The 22977-nt window shown below is 33.5% G+C and overlaps 1 protein-coding gene across 1 annotated transcript in view; it reads left to right on the top strand.

The window, feature by feature from the left end:
* Nucleotides 1–22977, top strand: part of LOC124365041 (hydrocephalus-inducing protein-like) — a 213041-nt gene that overhangs the window by 152609 nt on the left and 37455 nt on the right. Inside the window, exons 44-48 of the mRNA XM_046820939.1 lie at nucleotides 12498–12697; nucleotides 16653–16761; nucleotides 18391–18527; nucleotides 20494–20644; nucleotides 20760–20875. Of these exons, the coding sequence (XP_046676895.1) occupies nucleotides 12498–12697; nucleotides 16653–16761; nucleotides 18391–18527; nucleotides 20494–20644; nucleotides 20760–20875 (713 nt within the window). The remainder of the gene's footprint in view (nucleotides 1–12497; nucleotides 12698–16652; nucleotides 16762–18390; nucleotides 18528–20493; nucleotides 20645–20759; nucleotides 20876–22977) is intronic.

The raw sequence follows: 22977 nt of genomic DNA, 5'->3' as shown, positions 1-22977 counted from the left end.
CTCCGACCTTAGGGCTCCGTCCCTCTGGCCTCTAGAATTGCGAAAAATTCCATAAGAGGTGAATTGTAACTAATACATGGTATTAATTCAATAAACCTGTCAAAATATCAACGTTTCTAATTAAACGTTATACAGTGGAGTCTCGCTAATCCGAACACGTGTAATCCGAACGTCGGTTAATCCGAACAGGTCCAGGAGGAATTATTTATAACGATAATGAACAGTTATAGGAACTAATTACATAAAAAATGAAAATGGGTGCATCATTTCGTACATAAACAAAGAAAACATTAATTAAATAGACATACAATATTTTATTAAGACAAATTGTGTACGGTACAGTACATAAATAATGAAGTTAAATACAGTACCAAATTGAAACTTATAGGTTAAGTATGAGTTAAATTACTGTATTAAGAAGTGAAATCAAACAAAAATTGGACGTACAGTACTGATATTATTATTGAGTACAATATTAATTGTTAAAAGACATAAATTCAGTTATTGTCTTCTGACACATTAAAGAGAGTCTATTGGATGACGCGAAGTTTGGTACAAACTATTGAACGCGTGGACCCGTACAATATCCAGTACGCTCACATTGCTTAACAATAGAACTCTCACACTAAATACGGTAAATGTGCTTAGTATTCGCAAACACGTTTATTTGTCAAGAAATACAATGCAACAGTCAGAAAACATGTTTTAATAAACAATGTTGATAATTCTATAACAAAATAGGCCCATTCTCAAGTTTAAAACCGTATTTTTCTGTAATTCTGGCTAATCCGAACAATCACATAATCCGAATAGGGCTCGGTCCCAATTAGGTCGGATGGGACTCTACTGTAATGTGACTACACAATCATGTTTAATTAATTTAGGTATAATTTTAAATTTATTTCTTTACACTTATAGTCTTATAGAGTAAACTTGAAACTAACAATTAATAGTTCTCATTTCAACATTTTCTTTAATCAATCTTGAGCACAGAAGTTATCCAGACAACAAAATTAGAATATTTATTAAAAAATACTTATTTGAAAATTTGAGCAAATATTAAGTATCTAGTGCTTGATCATTAGTTTAACGCATATATCAAAGAGAAAGTTACTACTACTATAGATTTAAAGACTACTAAATACCCCACATTGGTTGTTTTTTTTTTTTTTTTTAACAAAAACTAGGTTTTGCGTATGTATATTTTATAGTTCGGGGCAACAGAGTAAACAAAAAAAACTAACTACCCCCTGTTTTGTGTGTGTGTACTATGGAACCAAACATATCTTAGACGGATGTAAATTACTCGTACAATGGCCATAAGTAGACACTTTTGACCAAAAAAGGCCTCCCAGGTGATACTCCAATATACATTTTCTTGATCGGGTCAACAAAGCAAACTCAACTATGGCGTCGGAAATATAATTAATTTGAACTAGAAGTGCTCATACACGCGCAAATCCTAAAAAAAAACTATTTGTAATGTACACTTAAATAATACGTACGCAAAACATATCTACTTATTAGGCTATAAAATTATTTATTACGTCATAAGTGTGTTAATTGAAAAGCTAAGAACTTCGACTTTAGGATTATTCCTCACTGGTCTAAAATAGTTCTATTATTAATGAAGTCGTCGGAGCTATTCAATTAAATATCATGGAGTATTAGAGAAAAATTCGTGTTCATAACAGTTCATAAACTGTTTCATTCTACGACTTCAGACCTCAAAAACACTGCTATTTACACTTAATTTTAAAACGGATCATTAAATTGGAATATCCTTCAGTGACTATCGCTTATCTCAGTGATGTTTAGAATTTCATTTAAAATGAAGAATCCATGAGTTTCCAGGTTTTCGGCAAGAATAAGCGTGCGAAACCGCTAGTTTGCGAATAACCGCTAGTTTAGTTATAAAACGATACCATACTAGAAATAATGTGTATTAATGATATGTTTCAACTGTCATGGGTACTAAATTGTATTTTATAATACATTTTTGTGTATAATTTTCTTTCTTAATTCTTTATCTGCAGTACGCTTTCAATTTAAGGAATTCTTGTAGGAATAGATTCATCTGAATACTCAGTGACTGTGAAGTAACAACAAAAAGAAAGAATCATGGGCTACCTGAGATGTCTTTCGGGACATTTTGGATTTTTTTTGTTGGCGACAACTGAATACTATAGAGTAAGAAGAAATAAAATCCTGACTGAAGTTACATTTGAGAGAGTGGTCTAGATTCATAGAGGGCGAAAAGCATTTACATGGGGCCCCTTTAAGAATGAGAAAGAACGTTAACTGCTTTCAGATCAAAACGTTTAGATACCCGAGTTTAAAAGTTAAACACAACTAACCAGTAGAACTACATGACGGCAGTTACTTTGAAATGGTCTTCGTTTGAAAGAAAACTTTGAAAAAAAATTCCTAATTCTAAAACTTGTGCTCCAACTAAATTACTATATAAACTTCTGTTTTTTGACGGAGTAGTTTAAAACATTCGGCATTAGTCTCGTTATCGAGCTCTCAAAAACATTAACTTGAGCGTATAATTTCGTAAAGAACTATTTAAAACGTTTCATTTTATCACAGATCAATGGCGTAACTCATTTTGCTCCCTCCTCCCACCCATGTACAATAATCGTGGTTATCCTGCTAGTACTAGATTCTTGGTAAGGTTGCGATCCAAGAATGTTGTTTAGAGAATGATAACGTCAGTTCCAGTATTGTTCAAGGTTTAGCTACTTAATAATTTCAAGATCCTTATTGAGGCTATAACGTTTTTGTAAAGATCCTTCATGTCAAAATAGTATAAAATGCATTTTAATTAGATCGAAACGAATGTCAAAAACGCAAAATCCCTCCTAACGTCCAGGTAAGCATCGCTCTACTTCAATACAAACGTAGAAAAAGTGTTTGAAGTGGACCAGATTCGGTTGGAAGGGAAATCGCCGCTATAGCTTCTCCGGGTTTACATCGAGATTATTAAACGGATTCCATATTGAACCACTGATATATCACTATCACATAATTATGTGATGATTCACTCTTGAAACTTAATTTATCTCACATAATATTCACTTCACTGCAATGTTTAGAAATTGTTAGTGTTTGTTAAAATAACAAAGCAGGAGTACGCCACACCCCGTTTCATTTAACAGGCTTCGCCGAGGTTCAGTGCAAAATTTGAAGCCTATAGCTCATGCCATTGTTGACAGACAATCATACGGAAAAGAACTTTTTATATCCCCGTCAAACAAAAGAGAAATTGTGTCAACCGTCAACCTCATGAGCGACTCTTAGCCAAATTCGTGGCTGGACATGCACCATCATAAAACTCATTCTTGTTCATGTAGAAATGAAGTTGTCTACGGATGAAATATTTCTCGAACTATCTTACCACATGAAACAATCGCGTGTTTTTTCATTAAAGTTTGGTTTCACATCAGAGTTAATATGATAAAAGTATACCATTTAATGAAGCTGTATGTGTTGGGATAGTTAGGCCTTATGTATTAATATTTCACTCGCAACTTTGAATTGCAATTTTAATTGGTGTGTCCTTACTTTTTGATCTGAGAATTATAATTAATATTATAAATTTCCAAGAGCCTTTGTTTGTTTTGCTTTCACGCGTAAACTATACTAGACTACCGATTGTACTGAAATGTTGCATGGACTTTCTTAGGGTCCCTGGGATAAAATATAGGCCTATTATTATTTCGAAAATCTCTCTGGGCTCCATCCCACTGGTATCTAAAATAGTGAAACCCCCCATTTTAGTCTCCGAAATTACGAAATATTAATTGCAAGATCCTGTTAAATGTAATCTAACGGTTTGTGTCAACATTATTTTTGACAGACAGTCAACCACTAAATTATTAGTAATATTTATTGAAGGAAGAGCTCTTCTTAAGAAAAACTATTTTAATTATTATATATATATATATATTATATATATGATATAATGAATGTTTGTGTGTTTGTCCTATGCATGTGTATTTTTCCACGGAGAAGGTTTATATGCTATGCCCATTGATGTAACTAGCCACCAGGCAGCGCTGATAAATATATATTTTTTCAAATCGCCTGCACACTATAAACTGCAATTACGAAATAGTTGAGTATATTAAATAGCCAAACACTAGTTGAAGGCGCTAAGTTATGATTTATATTTATCTGTATATTTGATGTATATATGTCTGTTTGAAATTAAATCTTGAGTGTTAGACCACTTTATAATAAAGTGCGTGTACAATGGCTATAAACATACACAGATTTTCTTGATCGTGGAAACAAGGCAAACTCTACATCGGTATTGGAAGTATAATTTACTTGAACCAGAAGTGTACATACACGACCAAAGCTTATGAAAAGCGTGCGAAGCCGCGGGAAACAGCTAGTATTTGATAAATAAAACTCACAATTAACTATCCAATTATTTTATTTTTTTCACACGAGACCTTTCGACACCAAAGATGCCATCGTCAGGTGTGAATCAACAATTTGAAATAGTATAAATGTTTTACAATTTAAAACAATTATCAACTGAATAAAGCTTAATACAAGATTTGTTTAATTACAAGTAAAAATAAAATAAATATTAATATTTTATGTATAAAAGTTTGGGTCAAAAAGATAATTTAGTTATATTTTTAAGGAAGAGTGAATTTTGAATCGACCCAAAATCATTGTTTAATATTTTATCTTTATGTTTTTTATGTATAATGTTTTATAAGCGTCGAGTTCTTCTTGTTTATGGACTTGTTTTAATAATGTGAAATTTTTTTAAGGATGTGATCTATTTCTAATGCATGTTTGACAATAGCTGATTTTTGAGTTTGTCCGTATTTATAATATATTTTGTGTTCTTTAAATCTTTTTTAATGTTTCTTTTTGTCTGGCCAATGTAAATCTTATCACAACCGTCACAGTTAATTTTGTAAATTCCACTTTTATTTTTATCTAAAATTTTAGCTTTTGGATTTCCAATTATTTTATACGTTGTGCAAAAATGTTTTGTTCATGCGGGTATCACCTAGTAAATCAATAAATAACGGAGTTGAAAGTTCGTTTAGTTTGAATGGTTGATATATTGGATAGAAATACCAATGCCTTACTAAGTAAGGCCAATGAACTAACTCAAGATATTTATGACATAAATGTTTTATTAGGTTTGAACTTCTTAAGCATTTCTTTCGCCAGTTCTTGGTGATAAAAACATTCTATGTGATTTACTGTATATGTATAATGTATATTTTAAAAACTGTCTGAATAAAAGAAAAACATTGCTCATGTCAAACAGTTCCAAAAATATTTTTGACTTTTTCTCTAGGTCCATAAATAATAACGGAGTTGTGAATTTCAACGGCCGTTAGTATATGAGGCGTACCAAGCTGATCAACGAACGAAGACGAGATATTTATAAGGTACATACATGTTTGTACTAAGTTTCAATTTGTTTGGGAATTTTATGGAACGGCTATCGTTTCCAGGCTGATTTTAAATACCCTAGTTACTACTTGTAGTGCCTACTTCCTTGAGAAATGATGAAAAAATTTTATTGTTTTCTGTCTTCGAGAAAGGCATTTTAAAAGAACTGTGACTAAAGATATGTTTGCTTAAAAAGAATAACACAACCGAAGTCGATTGTATCTCCTAAATGAGAAGCCGACTATATACCGACATTTTTACCTTGAACCACAACTGACTCAAGTAGTCATAGTTCTATGGCTGTGTAACGGACTTCGACGAACCCGTGTGCAGACTTGAATCAATTACACACCATTGTTGACCCAGATGAACACAAGAGGACGAACTAGTTCGGTTATTGTTTGTGATTCTTTGTTGCTATCCTTGCATCACAAAGGGACTACATCACCTCGCTCTGCTCTTTGTCCCAGAGTTCATCGCGAGTCGCAGAAATGCAACTGTTACTGGTAGTGACTATAGAACCTATTAAAGTTCTATATTCCAAAGCATAAGTATACTGGCCACTGGCAAAACTTGTATCTCTCTTTGTTGATTTCAGAGATAATATTGTTTACTCGTTGGTATTTATACAGGTAAAAAGTGACAAATGTAAACTTTATTGCATTTTTGTTATTTATTCTATATTTTAATGTATGTTCTACCCAGAACAATTTACTGCATACAACAATCTATATTTTATTTATAACTTGCCAAATCCGTTCAGAAAAATAGTTGGGGGGGGGGGGTGGGGGGGGGGGGGGGTGGGGGGGGGGGGGGGTGGGGGGGGGGGGGGGTGGGGGGGGGGGGGGGTGGGGGGGGGGGGGGGTGGGGGGAAATTATACATTGTGTCTTTTGGAGAGTTTTTTAATTCACCAAAAGCTTTTGGAATGGAAAAAACGCACATTCCGTGTTTATCGTGATTGACTAGAAAGTATTTTTAAACAACCTACATTCGCGGCAGAGGGAAGGGGTGCCCATTGTTTAGTTCTGTCCACTCGCTTGTCTGTTTCACCTATTTGTCCTCTATCAGTCATGTTTCTTTGCACTTTTTATTCTTTCCCTGATAATAAAAGTTCAATTTTGTTTTCAATGTATTTAAATAAATTGTGATTAATAAATAATGTAGCCAAATAAGTTAAAGAAACATAACTTTTAATATTTAAGTCCATAACCTTTTGTCTGTCTATAAATGAAATAAAATTTAATAGGCCTTGTGTGTTTAATGCTGTAATTTTATAGATTGCTAATAGAATCTTTGTTTTCAGGAAAACAAGGAAAATATACAACATTTATGTAACATAAATGTTATTTAACAATTCATTGCAGCAATAAAAGTTTAATTAAAATTCAGAAACAAGTTCTAAGAAATATATATGCAATATAATGTGATGTAGGTCCCATAAGTTTTAAAATTCTATGTATTCATACAAAATTTAAAAAGGAATAAGTCATAAGTCATATATTTGGCCATTAAATACATATTTGTACAATAGGCTATACGTCATTACAGATACATACAAATAAAAGCAATTAACATATACAGTTAAAACTACCTACAGACTAACTTTGGAAGACTAGACTAGATATATCACTTTTAAAGAACTCGTCAATTTTGTAAAAAGGATTGTTCAACAGCCAATCGTATAAAATATTTCTAAAACTATTGAAGCTACTATAATGAGCAGAAATGTGCAGTCTATTAAATAACCTTATGCTAACAATTTCATAAGATAATTTAGTTTTACTTAACCTAGCAAAAGGTACATGAATTTGGTGAGAATTCCTAGTAGCATAAGAGTGAACATGCTCATTGAGGACATAATTATTAACATTATTTTTTTGCAAAAAGTAGACAAGATAAAAATGTATAGATTTATAACAGTTAGTATTTTACTGCAAATAAAGAAGGGTCTACAGTGCTCAAGACAATGGGCGTTGTTGAGAATTCTGACTGCTTTCTTTTGAATAATCAATACTTCATTTATACTGCTACAATTACCCCATAATAATAGTCCATATGTGATTACACCTTGAAAAAGGGCAAAGTAAACCATTCTAAGATAGTGTTTGTCTACACAGTGCCTCAAATGGTACAAGAGATATATGACCCTGCTCAATTTTTTTACATACATTATTTATATGAGAATGCCAGGTCAACTTTGAATCCAGAGTGATACCTAGTAAATTAACCACATTATCATTACAATCAGCTTGGACTCTTAAGGAGAAAACCATATTTTGAGTTTTTTCTAAATTCAACAACAGAACATTTGATTTATACCATTCATCTGCTTCATCGATCATACATCTTAGTTTAAGCTCTCTTTCATTTTGATTATTTACTGTTGTAAAAAAAGTGACATCATCAGCAAACATTACTGATTTATAACTCACTTTGTACTCAAGATCGTTAACCATAATTAGAAATAAAGTAGGGCCCAGAACTGATCCCTGTGGCACGCCAAACTTTACCTCAGAAGATTTAGAAAGATTGCCATTAGTAAAAATGTTTTGTTGCCGATAACTGAGGTAGGATTTAAACAAAGAATTTTGAATGCCTGTTACACCATAGAATTTAAGTTTTCTCAACAGGATGTCGTGATCGACACAGTCGAAGGCCTTGGAGAGGTCGCATAAAACTGCACAGGTGTCAAAGCCTGCATCGAAACCAGCCAAGACGCCCGAAACAAGTCCCCCAACTGCATCGGTTGTCGACATCCCGGCTCTAAAACCAAACTGACTACAACTAAAGAGATTATTTGTTTCAAAATATAAGTTAATCTGGGTTTTAATGATGGCTTCAAAGACTTTAGAAAAAACTGGTACCAGAGAGATAGGCCTGTACGATTTAACACTCCTATGATCACCCTTCTTAAAGATTGGCACAACCTTTGACACTTTTAATTTACTAGGAAAGATTCCCTCTTTAAGCATCGCATTTAGACACATGGTGAGAGGGATATTCACTCCACTGCACACCAATTTCACTAAATTATTTGAAACATTATAAATATCACAGCTTTTGGAACTTTTTAACTTTAAAATTACTTTCACAATATCACTATACTCTATAGGCTGCCAGGCGAAAGACTGATGTAAAGGTAAGTGTTGCACCTCTAGGAGCTCATCTGCCTTTGTATTTGCTGCGGGGATTTTCTCTCGGATTTCATCCACTACCGAAATGAAGTATTCGTTGAAAGAATCAGCATCCGGAGTAGCATGTTGTTGTTGTTTCGGTTGAGTCTCATGTTTTATAATTTGCCACGCAGCTTTGCAAGTGTTGCTTGAGGACTGAATAAATTCTTGGTTAGCATGAAATTTAGCTTGTTTTAGAGCACTCTTGTAATTGATCTTGGCCAATTTATAATTTTTAGCATCCCTGGGATCTTCAGTCGCTTGTGAAATATTAAAAAGTGACATAACCATTTCTTTCATTTTTGCCAACTGAGGAGTGTACCAGTTGCGCAGACCTTTAGGTTTATGGTAATTCTTGAAGTTATTTGTTCTTGAGTTCCTCATTGGCAAATAAATATTCATCCAGCCTATAAACACATTGTGAAACTTATTATACATTTCTTCAGCACTTAATCCTTTAAGAGTTACACCCCAGTCAATATTCTGTAGACAAAGTTTAAAATCTTCAACTGCAGGCCCAGGTAATGGTCTGAAAGGTCTTTCAAGTCGTTGAACCTGTGTAACTTCTTTTGAAGCTGCCATTAGCCGGTCATAAATGTTAAAGGATAAAAAACTGTGGTCAGATATTAAAAGATCAAGAACATTAACGTTGTAGTCTGATGGTCTAATGTTTGTTATTGTGTAGTCAATGCAGGCTAAGCCTCTTGTTGGCCTAAAATTGGAAACAATAAAGGCCAGCAGTTCTCAAGAGATTATGAAGCTTTACAGTTGTAGTATTGTTCCCATTTGCTTCTATATTCAGGTCGCCACACAGCACTATGTCAATCTTAAATTTAATCAAATAATCCAGTAGATTTTTCCAATTTTTCAAAAAAAATGTTATTGTTTTCCACCACTGGGCCTATACAAGGATACTATTAATAACTTTTGGTCACTGAGTTTGACTGCAGAAACTTCGAATTGCATCTCGACACAAAATTCTTTAACATCAACTTCTTTTACTTTTAGATCTTCTTTTACATAAATACCAGAACCTCCGTGACTACTGGAGACTCTGTAAAATATTGTAGCGAGTTTGTAACCTGTGAAGTTAAAGAGTTCAAAATTGTCTTCACTAAGCCAATGCTCCACTATGCACAGTACCGAGTAATTTATTTCTTTTAAACACATTTCTATTTCTAGGACTTTGTTAGTCAAGCATTGAACATTTCCAAATAAGATATTAAATGAATTTCTTGAGATCTTGTCATTATTTGGGGGTGCTAATATTAAATTGTGAACATCATTACTTAAAGTTCTTACATAGGTTGAATTGGCCGAGTTTAGGTTTCTTTCATCTTGTTGGCTATAGTTTCTAAAAAAAGTTGTGGTGTACTCGCTGTAATGACTGGACTGGTGGATGATGGTAGGGGTGATGGTGTAGGTGCTTCTCTGAGAACCTCTTCAATAGTCACTGGGCTGCTGCTAATAGGTGTTGAAATTTCCTCATGTACTTCCACAACAGCGTCACAAATTTTGCTTGGCTAGCCATTTTTTTTCCCCCTTTGAGTTTAGATGTAATCCATGACGAGTGTGCAGCTGTCTCATTGCTTTGCTTACTTCCACAATAGATACATTATCATATTTACTGCATAGCTCTTTTATTGCAATATTAGTTTTTCTTTGCAGTTTGTTAACACTTGACCACAGCGGGAGGTCGTATCTAATTGGCAAGTCAACCAGAATAATTTTATTGTTCCCAGTTTTTTTTATTGTACTCTCCATACTATCTATTGCAACATCAGCCTCATTTTTAGAGATGTCATTAGAGCCACAAATAATCACCAGGACATCATTCTTGGTTTTTAACTCATTTGTAATATTTCTGTGATTTAGAATTTCACTGCTCCTACCACCTGGCCTCACAAACCCAACAGCAGTTCGGGTTCTTTGATTCTTGTTAATGTACCAAGCCAAATCTCTCCCATGACTGTCAGAACAAATCAAAAATTTACTTTGGTCATTCATACTAACTCTATTTAGTGTATTGTCAATATTTGCTTGATAGTTACTATCAGTGCACTTCCCTCGAGGGTACTTTGTTTTCCCTTGTACTTTTGTTTGAAGAGAGGATGTCTCTTGCCTCTTTCGCAGGCACCACAGTATTTTTTATGCCCTTGTGTTTGGAAGCTACTGCCCTGATAACATTTGGGATTAGATTATTTCGTTGCGGCTTTCTGGAGATGAACTTAGGGGTTTGTAGAGGAGGGAAATCACTTTCTTGATAATCAGCTGACTTACACATATCCGTATTTTCACCAAGCAACTGAAAACTGTTACTCAAAGGTAAGATAAATTCCGATGGCTGAGTAATGTTCTGTTTCAAGGAAACCTTGTTTTTATTAATTAAACTTTCTAACTTAATTATTTCTTCCTCTCTTTTTAATAGCAAATTTTCCAGTGTAACTTTTTCTATTTGAAGGTTTTGTACTTTTTGAAAGGCCTCTTCCAAATCACAGTTAAGGGTTACTACAACCTTATTTAAACTCTCTACCTCTTTTAACAATGTATTAGTTATATCATGTGATAAAATTGCTTCTTGTTCTTCTTCATTTGGTTCTAAACAATTTTCACAAACCCAATTTTTTGATTTTGAGAATTTGTTGTATTCTTCTAAGTTTAGATTAGAACATTTAAAATGAGTCCATTTGGAACAGTTTCTGCTACATAACAAAGCCTTGCTACACTTACTGACATTTTTACTACATATGCTACAAGGATATTTTATTTGGACATTTTTAACCATTTTATTAATTGTATGACAATAATCCTATTAATGTACAACTATAAATATTCAAACGAAACTGTATTAGTTTAAGAAAATGGTATGCTGAGCTGTCTGTTTGTTTATAAACAAAGCAGAAGACAGTTTAATATCCTGCACAAGATGATCTGTTGAGTTTTTACCAGTTGACTTTGACCAGGTTAGACAAGCCCTATATGAGTCTTTTATCTGATCTACACATCAATGTCAAAGTAAATATCAAGACAAGCATAAAATGAGTCTGGTCAAATATTGCCAGGTTAAAGAGTCCTGAGAAATAATATTTCTAGAGTTCAATAATCAGTAATCAGTAGAGATATCTTATCTGAGACAGAGTCCAAGGTCCAACTCAGGGTCACCTGCTGGCTGTGCTAACTCAGAGTTTATCATTTATTCAATCTCCTCTTGATATCAAATAAAACATGAATAAAACATTTAAAACAATCAATAAAATAATTATCACCAATAAAAAATGTTAAAACTGTATTTTGTATAAAAGATAAAAGTGTGTTCTTTATATTGATATAAAATGTTAATTAATATCTTTAAAATTTACCACTAAATTTCACCAAACTTTGAGGAACACTAAACACAAGGTCTGATCCATAAGCTGATCGAACACACTGTATAAATTATGGTTATACAAAATACTGTTTTATATCTGAGGCCTGTCATTAAATAATTTCATAACTTTTTACCTTAGAACAGAACAAGTTTCAGAAAAGCTAAAACAATAAAAATAACTTGTATTTGAATGGGCTTACCAGTCAGCTTTATATTCCATAGTAAAAGTTATAGATTAAAAACCACAACAGTCTACTTTGGTTGTGAATTTAAATACAAGTAGACAGTGAAATTAGTATTGTTTAAAGAGTTTCCAAAATGGTTACTTAGGAATAAGTTGTAGTTTTACCAATTTATTACTTCATATCAGTTTATGTAGACCTCAGCCCAGAATCTACTATTCAGTGTGTTTGGTGAAGCATGCTCAATAGAAGAAATGCACAGTATTTAAGCTCCTTATAATCCTTTGAAAAGGAAAACCAGTCTGTTTAGATTAATTTTGTGTTGTTCATTATTTTTCTAGGTCTACGATGATGAGTTTAGAGGAGAGCCATTTATGACAGAGTCACTCGAAATTGTCTTAGAGTCAGTCGACGTTTTAGTTGACATCATATTCCCAACAGAAAAATATTCTGAAATCAATTTTGATACCGTCCAAGTTGGAGAGCCCGAAACTCAAACCATCATATTGAAAAACAAAGGAAAATATGATGTAACATACCAGTAAGTTGATTTATGATTCTCTTTATTCTCCTTTTCTTGTAAATATTTTTGTATATTAACATTTATTTCTAAATAAACATTTAAATATTTTTGTTTCTTTAAAACATAAAGTAATTTTCAAATACCACACATTTTTCAACTTTTGATTGATTATATTTATCTATTTTTATTTTCTTTTTTATTTCTATTTATCTCATTTTTTTTCTTTGTCTAACTCGACTCGTTACATTGTCGTAATCTGCCATTCAAATAATAACATTAATAGTACTTTAATGAATCCATAAATATTTTTTTTATTTTTTATTTAATATCTTTATTTATATTTTGCACATGAGTACAATAAATAGCGTCACTAAAAATAAGTTACTATAATAGTTATGAGTAAAATCATAATATTGTATAAAATTCTTCAAATGAATAAAATGCCTTTTGAATTAAATACTTTTTTAACATTGATTTGAACTTCTTTATGTCTCGAACACTTGATATTATTTTTGGAATTGATTTTAAAAATTTTATTCCAGCATAAGAAGTTTTTTTTTTATAATACTCCAAATTATGCTTAGGTAATACTAATTCCTTCTTATTTCTAGTGTTATATGTATGATTTTCACAGTGACTCTTGAAACTGGACTGATGAGTCTTAACATACATCACACATTCTAAAATGTAAAGGCTATGCACTGTTAAAATATTTAGTTCAGTGAAATGATTTTTAACTGATTCTTCCTTATCAATTTTTAACATTATTCGCAGCGCTTTTTTTTGCAAGATAAGAATTTTATTAAAATTTTGATTTGTGGTTCCTCCATACACACCTATTCCATATGCAATATGGGATTGAATGTGGGCATGAAAGACCATCTTTAAAGCTGATAAGCTGCATAAGTAAGACAGTCTTTTAATAGCATATATTCCAGAATTGATACGATTTATCACCTGTTCAATATGCAAATCCCAGCTAAGGTTGTTGTCTATGATTAGTCCTAGAAATTTTGTATTGCGAACTTGACCCAAACAGGAATCATTTAATAAGATATTGGGACTTGAGTGTTTTCTACTTTGTTTGGTACTGAAAGAAATAAAGTTAGTTTTCTCCGTATTTAGAACTAATTTGTTGTCAATGAAAAATGTTTGTAATTTTGAAAGTTCCAAATACACAGTTATTTCTAATTCAGCTTCTGTTTTGGCAGAAATGATTAAGTTTGAGTCATCTGCAAATAAACAGAGCTGGTTTTTGTTATTTTCAAGAATACTAAGGCACTTTGGCATTTCCCTTATATAACAAATAAATAATAAAGGACCCAAAATAGATCCTTGAGGTACTACTCCATTTCTTACTATTTGGATGTTAGATTGAAATTTTTGTAATTTGTTATTTTCTATGTGAGATATCTCAACATACTGTTTTCTATTGGAAAGATATGTTTCAAACCATCTTAGATGGATGTTATTGATTCCTAAATTTTTCAATTTCTCGAGTAAAATGTCATGAGATATGCTATCAAAAGCTTTTGACAGATCCATGAATCTTATTTACAGAAGCTTTTGACAGATTTATGAATACAATTGCATAAACTTTGACAAGCAGATTGAAGTAGTGTATTTTATATTTCAGTAATGTAAAAAGATCTTTTTTTGAATGTCAATTTTATTACAAACATTTCACAGACTAGCTCCACACTATGTTTTTTTTTCATCCAGACCAGCTTCATAAATTGTAATCTCATTTTTCGACAAAATTGCGACACCCCCCCTTTTGTTGGTCCACTCACCAGGAACTTTCAATTAGTGAATAACCCTCTAAGTAGATGTTCTCTAAGTTTGTCTTTGAATGGCAATGTTTTGTTATTATTAACATATTAGGATTTATAATGGCAAGAAGGTGGCTCATAATGTCTATTTTGTTGGAGAGATGGTCAACATTTAGATGGAATATTTTTAATTCTGCAGTTCCTTTTGTGTAGTTAGCTCCAGCAGTTTTGTTATTGGAGGTGTCTCTAAAAATGGTTAATCTCATTGGGACTTTCAATGGATTTGCTTGGGTGAATATTATTGGTTTCTTTAAATGCCAACTTCCTGGTAGATGAGACTCTGGAAACTACGTGGGCTGTAATTGAAGTTCTTTGAAAGGCTGGTGTTGCAGTGACTAGACAAGCCTGGAGATTTTTTCTGGTGCTGTAAGTTGATGTTTTTGTTGTATTTTTGATGTCATAGGTGGTTTTTTTTTGTAGGAATTTGGTTGCCTCTCCTTGTAGTTCATCCTATCAAAATATCAGTGAGATTTTGTGTATTCCTAGAAAAACTTTTGCTTTCATTTCAATCACCTATCAATAGTTCATTAGTTGAATTAAAATGGTTCGATGTGTTATGGAATGAAATTTCAAGCTGAAAGGTTCATTTTGACATTATAAAGGAAGTTTTTATGTAGAAATTTATTGTTTCCTCTTTATTTTTAATTTTTCCTGACAAAAGAGCCTGATTAGTCTGCATTTAAGCTTCTTATTCTTAACTTTTATTTCTTTTTTTAAATTTTTCCTCAATGCAGAATAGATGTTGCATTTGAGTTTTAAGATAAAGAGTATCTGTTTTCTGTCAGTTGTTTTTGTATGTCAGTAATAGTGGTATTTAACAAATGCCACTTTTTCACTCTCAGCTTGGTTGATGATTTTTTTTTGCTATATTTCTTGAATTTGTTTTCTGTTAAGATAATGCTGGATTTCAATATCTTTTAGAGTAGAAACTGTTTCTTCAGAGAGTTTCAGGACATCTTCTAGGTCTTCAGCATTTTTAAGGTATTTTTCAAACTACATACTTCAGTTGACATTTTAGCATTTTCATGTTAACAATTTACCAGTTCCTATTTAAGTTCTTCATTTTCTCGAAGAAGGAGAGTGCCTGGCTGAGCAGCTAGTACTAGGGGGATTTCTTGGTCCTGGCCTTCTTGTTGATCAAAATTTTGAATATTCTTCAGTACTTAATGAAGTTTCATTATTAAAAAAAGCTTTATTGAGCAGTAAAGAGTTTACTTTGGTATAATACTGCTTTAACAATGATGTAACATCGAAACACGTAAGCGCAATTTTGTTTTTGGATTCCTGACTAAAGATATATGGAAATCTATTTAAATACTGATTATTGGTATCCAGGGGAAAAATATGAATCTTGATTTAAAATATGTAATGAAAACTTTAAGTATAATAATACTCAAAACAGCCAATTGTAAGGCTGAGTCAGTACACAACTACTGTTACCAGTTCAAAATGTGTTAATAATTACTGCACTTGTATTCTTTATTTCACTCATGTTTGAAATTCAGTCAGATATAGATAAATATTTCACAGTCAGCAATTCTAGGTCAGTGCTCCAATGTGACATATATTGCAAGGCTGGTAATTGCTGGTGAATCGGGAATAATATGTCACTGTTGGTAGTAAGTTGGAGCTTATCACTTATAACGGCACTAATTGGTTCTTTACTTATTTCACAAGGGTGTATAGCTTTATTTTAATCAAGATTTATATTTACTTGGTGTAAGTTACTTGATAAGTCCTGGGATTGACATGCTTTGCAATAGTAAAATGTGTTTATTGTGGTAGTTACAATACCCGTTTATTGTGTGACAGTGATTGATTTTTTATGATCTTTAAAACTTGGGTAAGTATATAATAACACTTAATAGTTCGTTTAACTCAGTCTCTATGATAACTTGAGGTGAGCATTTTATGATTTATCATAATCTTTTCTCAGCTAAAAACACGTTTCAATCCCCTCACTAATTCTTCATATTGGCGGCCATGTTTTATGAACTATCATAAAATAACCATTGTACATAGACATCATGCAAAACCTCTGGCTTCACTTCATCAGGCAAATTGCTTTCTTTAATTATAATTCAGGCCAATACAAAGCTGAATTTGTAAATATATACTAATTTACACATATCTTTTAACAGGATAAAGTTCAATGAAGAAGCAAACATTGGCTTCGATGCAGAAAAAATGTTTACATTCACTCCAAAAAGTGGAATTTTACCTAAACTAGAAAAACAAGTACAAGTAAAGGTGCGTATTGATAATAAAATAGTAGTAACAAATAATAAAATATTTTTTAGCATAAGAAGCGTGTAAAGGAACAGAGAGATGAAGCTCAGACAAACTAACATAAGTTACTATAAGAGGTCTTTGACATCAATATGGACTAATAATAAAACTTTTTTTGGCTCTTCCTTTTTGAGTAAGTCAGACCCCATGGGTAAATCATTCTCTCTAATTCGACCTGACTAATCCAACAGCTCTTGTATATCTTTGTACATTTTGTTATAACTACACCAGTTGCAGAAACATATTTTTAAATACAGGGTAGAGCGCGGTAATTTGCTGATTTGGAAACGAAATAAAAAAATTATGAACCTTAGAAAAAATTATTTTTTATTTTAATTATATTTAACAGTAAGGGAATTTTTAAATTACATGGTTTTAAATAATGTATTTGGCAAATGTCGACCTTCGGCATCCACACACTGCTGCATACGTTTTATGAAATTTTCATTAACTCTAACAAGCATGTCGACTGGTATTCTATTCTAATTTCAGCCTCAATATTGTTCCTTAGGTCTTCCAAGGTGTTGGGACGGTTGATATACACGACTTCAGGTAACCCCAAAGGAAAAAATCGCATGGGGCTGTCTGGTGAGCGTGTCGGCCAGTTCACATCACCCCTCAAAGAGATAAGCCGTCCAGGAAACATTTGCCTCAAACAATTCATGGTAACCCTCGCTGTGTGTGCAGTGGCACCATCCTGTTGGAAACATGTATCCTCTAATTGCATTGCCTCAAGAGCCGGCTGAAAAAAATCCTGTATCATAGTCAAGTACCGTTTGGAGTTCACAGTTATGGCACGACAGTTATCCTGAAAAAAGTAAGGGCCAATGATGCCTACTCGTGATATGGCACACCACACAGTGACGCGGTCCGAATACAGAGGTCTCTGGTGGACTTCTCTGGGGTTTGTTTCACTCCAGTAGCGCATGTTTTGCTTGTCACGCGGTATAGTTGCAAGCATGTCTTCACAAGAAGTACGCCGTGTCAAATAGTCCCGTGCTGACAATTGATGGACCATGCACATTTTATACGGGTGAAATCTCAGTTCATCATGAAGAATCCGGTGGAGAGAACGTCTTGAAATGCCAAGAGCAAGTGATTGCTTCCGAGCAGAGCGTTTTGGAGATTGCAGTACTGCTGCTCTAACTCTATCGATGTTTTCCGGTGTTGTAATCCTTCTCTGAGGTCCCCTTCATACACATGACACATTCCCTGTTGTTCTGAATGCAGTTACCCAATTTACAATTGATTGCCGACCAGGAACACGTCCGCGTGGGGGAACAGCGAATCGTAAACAAAAAGCATGCTGCACTGCAATGATCAAGTGGGCATTTGAAAAATATGCTTCAACACAAAACGACCTCTCCTCTCGTGTCCACTGCATGATGGCAACTGGAACGCGGAGGAATAAAAATCTCCCGTCAGCCACTATAAGCCACGCCCACTCTCCCCTCTTTTCGACCAACAGTGCCGCCACAGCCTGCAGTGCAAAAAAGCAAATTACCGCACTCCAGACGAAGCGAATTTAAGAATAAATAATAAATACAAAAACCAGTTGCTTACAGGGTGTTGTGGTTGTTCTGTTGGCAGGTCTGCTGTCTATGCCCACACCCTGTACACATCAGCAGTGTGCCGGTGTTCAAGGTATGGCTGGTGGATACTGCTCCCCAGACACAGCCAGTTGCTGCAGTACCCATCAATGTTACTATAGACGCTTTCACCTCACAGTGAGTATAACTTTAAATTTTAACTGCTTCACCACTAGACTTTTCCTATGTGCTGCATGTTTGATTTTGGATCTTTAAATGATCTGCACCTGTGTGGACATGAGACTTATGCTGTCCATATTTATGAAGAAATGAGGATAATACATTTGTTACCTGTGCATATGACCTAACCTCAATATTTTATTTATCATAGTTATGTGCTAAACTTCTATTTTGTGTTTACTGTGTGTGTTTCATTTAATGGTTATTTCATTATGAAATATTTAAATTTGATTTGATCCTTCATTTGAATTATTACCCAACACAATACAAAGAAGAGTATTGAGGTTTATGCAAAAGATCCATTCCCATATCAGTTTATTTTTAACTATATATTATTGATTGTCGCTGAATCGCCAAATGTGTCTTACATGTTCACACATGTGCAAAGTAACTCAGCGGACAAAATCTACCCATACGTTCAGTTCTGAAACGGCCATAATGAAGAATTCATGTAAATACATGAATACATGTACATTCATGTACATTTTGATACTGTTGAACATAGTATTCTAGTCAATAAATTGAAATTTTATGGTTTTAATCAATTAGTTTTAGATTTTTTTAACTCTTATCTGACAAATAGGTCACAATGTGTATATTTAAATGGCTCATATTCAGTAACTAAACCTGTTAACTTTGGAGTGCCGCAAGGCTCAATACTGGGGCCAACATTATTTATTCTTTTTATAAATGACCTCCCAGGAAATCTAAATGACAGCTGTGTAAATACTTATCTCTTTGCAGATGACTTGGGGCTATTGGTTAGTACTGAATCAGCCTTGGACAGTGTAAATAAACTTAGCGATAAGAATTCTACTGTCTTGGATTGGTGTTCTGCAAATAAACTTTGCATAAACATTGGAAAAGTTCAAGACCTACTTCTTAATTTTTACAGTAAAAGTAGTGAAAATAGTATTAAGTTTCTTGGAATATATGTTCAGTCGAATCTCAAGTGGCATGATCATATTAACTATATAGCCTCTCGAGTTGCTAAAGGTGTTTTTCTTAATTAGGGCATTAAAGGGCACAATTTCAACTGATTATTTATTGTTTGTATACTATGCTTATGTTCATAGCTTTATCACTTATGGAATCACCTTATGGGGCAATACACAGTATGCAACAAAACTTTTTATTCTGCAAAAAAAGGGCTGTTAGATTGATTGCTGGTGTATCTAACAGAGATCACTGTAAAGCTTGGTTTGCAAAGTTTAATATTTTAACCCTGCCATCCGTTTATGTATTAAGTGTTTTGATGTATGTTAAAGATAACTTGAATGACCTTGTTAGCCTTAGTGATAACCATAACTATTTTACGAGAAATAGGAATGATCTGTTGCTGATGAAGTGTAAATAAATACACAAGCACGCAAAGTAGCTTTAGGTATCTGGGAATCAAATTGTACAATGCTTTACCTGAACATATAAAAATTCATATATTATCTAGGCCTAGGTTTGAAACCTCCATAAAAAACATGTTGCTTAAGAAGTGTATATATAGTGTAAATGAATTTTACAATGCTAGTAATGCTAGTAATAGTATGCTTCTTTAACTGGTTTCACATGTTATAACTTGTTGACGTTGTTATACACTATTGTAGTGTCCTGACAATAAATGATTTGATTTGATTTGATCTCTTATACAAGAGTGTAGCCCCACAAAACAAATTACCAAATTGTAAAATTATTTGGTGATTTTAATCATTATCAAAACTAAAAAAGTGAATTATTGTGTATGCACAGGAGCTCTATGTTCAATATGTTGCATTACTTCAATATATAGGGGCACTGGATAGCACTGAGCTATTTTAAAGATGAAAACATTCTGGTGTAAAATTAGTTTTGTTACTTTCAGTTTCAAAATTTTCTTCAATATAAATCTAAAATTCATAGTTTTTTTATGCAGAGTAATTTTGTGTTCCAGATACAAAGTTATTCCAGAATCAGAATTAAACTTTGGTCCAATTCTGGTGGGAACAAAGAAAATTGAAACGATCATTGTAGAGAACATTGGAAAATTTGAGTTTGTTTTTAGCGTCAAGACACTAGAGCAAGTGGAAATGGAAACTCTAGAGGTAAACAAAGCATTTGTTCTAAAAAGCTCTTAGTTTATATTTTCCATGTAGAAGATATTTTAAATTGCCTATTTATATTTACTGTGCTAAATTTATTTTCAAAAATCATTTGCAGCAACGCCAAGGAATCCAAGATCAGAACAAGAGTGTTAAAAGTTCAAAAGGGAAGAGCACTAAAACTCAAGAAAGCACTAAGGGAAAGTCAGTGAAAAGTAAAGCATCTAGTAAAAAGTAAGTGGTTAAGATTGATGAGTGATGTGGAAGATTTTGAAAGGGAACCAGTGACTGAAGGGCTTCACTGGCAATGGGTGGATTGGATAGCACAGGTATACCCAGAAGTTTATGAATTGGGTTTAAATCTCCCAAAGTTTTGGTTCAACTATATCGAGGATAATGAGTCTGACTCAGAAATATATGTCCGTATTTAGTTCAAGTTATTGATAATGTTAAGTGTGATTAATTAAATCTGGGATTTACGAGGGTCGTCCATAAAGTAACCGCCGTTTGGGCGTGGCACGATAAGTAGTGGGGGTAGCGCCGCCATTCTCACATCGGTGTGCGCAGCAGCCGTTCAGTACGCTTCTAGCTGTGCAAGGGAGAGCATCGTGCGATCGCGCGTTCTTTTGGTACAACGTAAAAACATGAGTGCCGTGATAGAAAATCCCGCCACGTGTGAAGTGCGTGGTGTAATAAGATTTCTGTGGTCGAAAAGTTACACAGCAGCTGAAATTCGTCGTGAATTGAGTGCGGTGTATGGTCCAAACATTATGAGCGAAGGTGTAGTCCGTCAATGCAATGGGGTCATACCGCTTCGCCAAGCAAGCCGAAGAAAGCTCGCCAATCTTTTTCAGCGAGAAAATTGATGGCTACAGTTTTTTGGGATGCTAAGGGCAACTTGCTCGTTGAATTTATGGAGCATGGTAAGACCATTACAGCTGCAGCTTACTGTGAAACCTTAAAACGGCTACGACGAGCAATTCAAAACAAGCGTCGTGGTCTTCTGACATCTGGTGTTGTGTTTGTCCATGACAACGCCCGCCCTCATACAGCTCAAAGAACGACAGAACTTTTGAAAAAAGTTCAAATGGAACGTTTTTGACCACCCCTCCCTACAGCCCGGATTTGGCTCCCAGTGATTTCCATCTTTTCCCGTACATGAAGCGGTGGCTTGCATCTCAGAGGTTTGCGAGTGATGAAGAGCTTAAAAACGCTGTAACATGTTGGCTACGTTCTCAGGCGGCAGATTTTTTAAAGACGGAATTTAAAAAACTGTTAAAAGATATGATAAGTACTTGAATTTGTATGGTGAATATGTAGAAAAGTAGAGAAAAGCTACAGTTTTAACATTTATATAATAAAATTTTTGTATCTCAACTAGTTTATTTTTTATTTCAAAACGGAGGTTACTTTGTGGACGACCCTCGTAGTAAAAAATTTTCTGCTATTAATATTTACATCAAGCAGTGTAATAAAGAAAAAATTCCTTTTCCTGTGATTTGCAGTACTGTTGATAAAGGGTGAGAAGGCATTGTGTTATTTGTCAGATTGTTTTTTTTCCGTTTTTAGTCTCCGTTCTGATTATTGATATTTTATTTGAGAATCTAAAAAAACACTATGTCTCATCCATCATCTTTAAAAATGTTCTTAAAAAATTAGTAATTTTCATCGGCCATATACATTATGTCACTAGATATGTTTACACTTATTTCTTTTTGTTCAGGATAAAACACTTTCAAAACTATGTAAAAATTATTGATTCATGTTCAACGTTTTATGTGTGTATTCAAATCATTAAAAATACTGTGTAATATTGTTATATTATGAATACTGTAAACAGTATTTCTATTTGGAATTTTAAGTTAAGAGAGATGCCATTGATAGTTAAGTGTACGTACATACTATTCATTTAAATATTATCATTTATCAATATTTTCATTTGTGGGAGAAATACACATCTCTTCAATGTTTGTGTAATTTTCATGAAAACAGTTTGACACTTCAAAATTTCAAGGGTGTAAGGTAGTGATTTCTCAAGCAAAGTGAAGAATGTTATGGCATACTTAGAGAATGAGAAAATTTTTTTAATCCAATAAATAACATGTAACCAATAATTTTATAAACTTTTTGATTGTGGTTGAGTGGTAAAGAGGGCTATAACAGCACTGACTCCACCTCAAATACAAGGTGGTATCAGAAAGTTCCCAGACTGTACTCACCAGTTTTTGCACGTGACTGTATAAGCCGGCGTGCTAGTAGCCTCTGCTGTGATAATCCCACAAGTTGTGGTTTTTTGTTGCATGTTGTCATTACGTAACGATTTTTGTGATCGCTGA

The sequence above is a fragment of the Homalodisca vitripennis genome, chromosome 6 (assembly GCF_021130785.1).
Source record: "Homalodisca vitripennis isolate AUS2020 chromosome 6, UT_GWSS_2.1, whole genome shotgun sequence".
Classification (NCBI taxonomy): domain Eukaryota; kingdom Metazoa; phylum Arthropoda; class Insecta; order Hemiptera; family Cicadellidae; genus Homalodisca; species Homalodisca vitripennis.
This window is presented reverse-complemented; position numbering and strand designations above follow the sequence as displayed.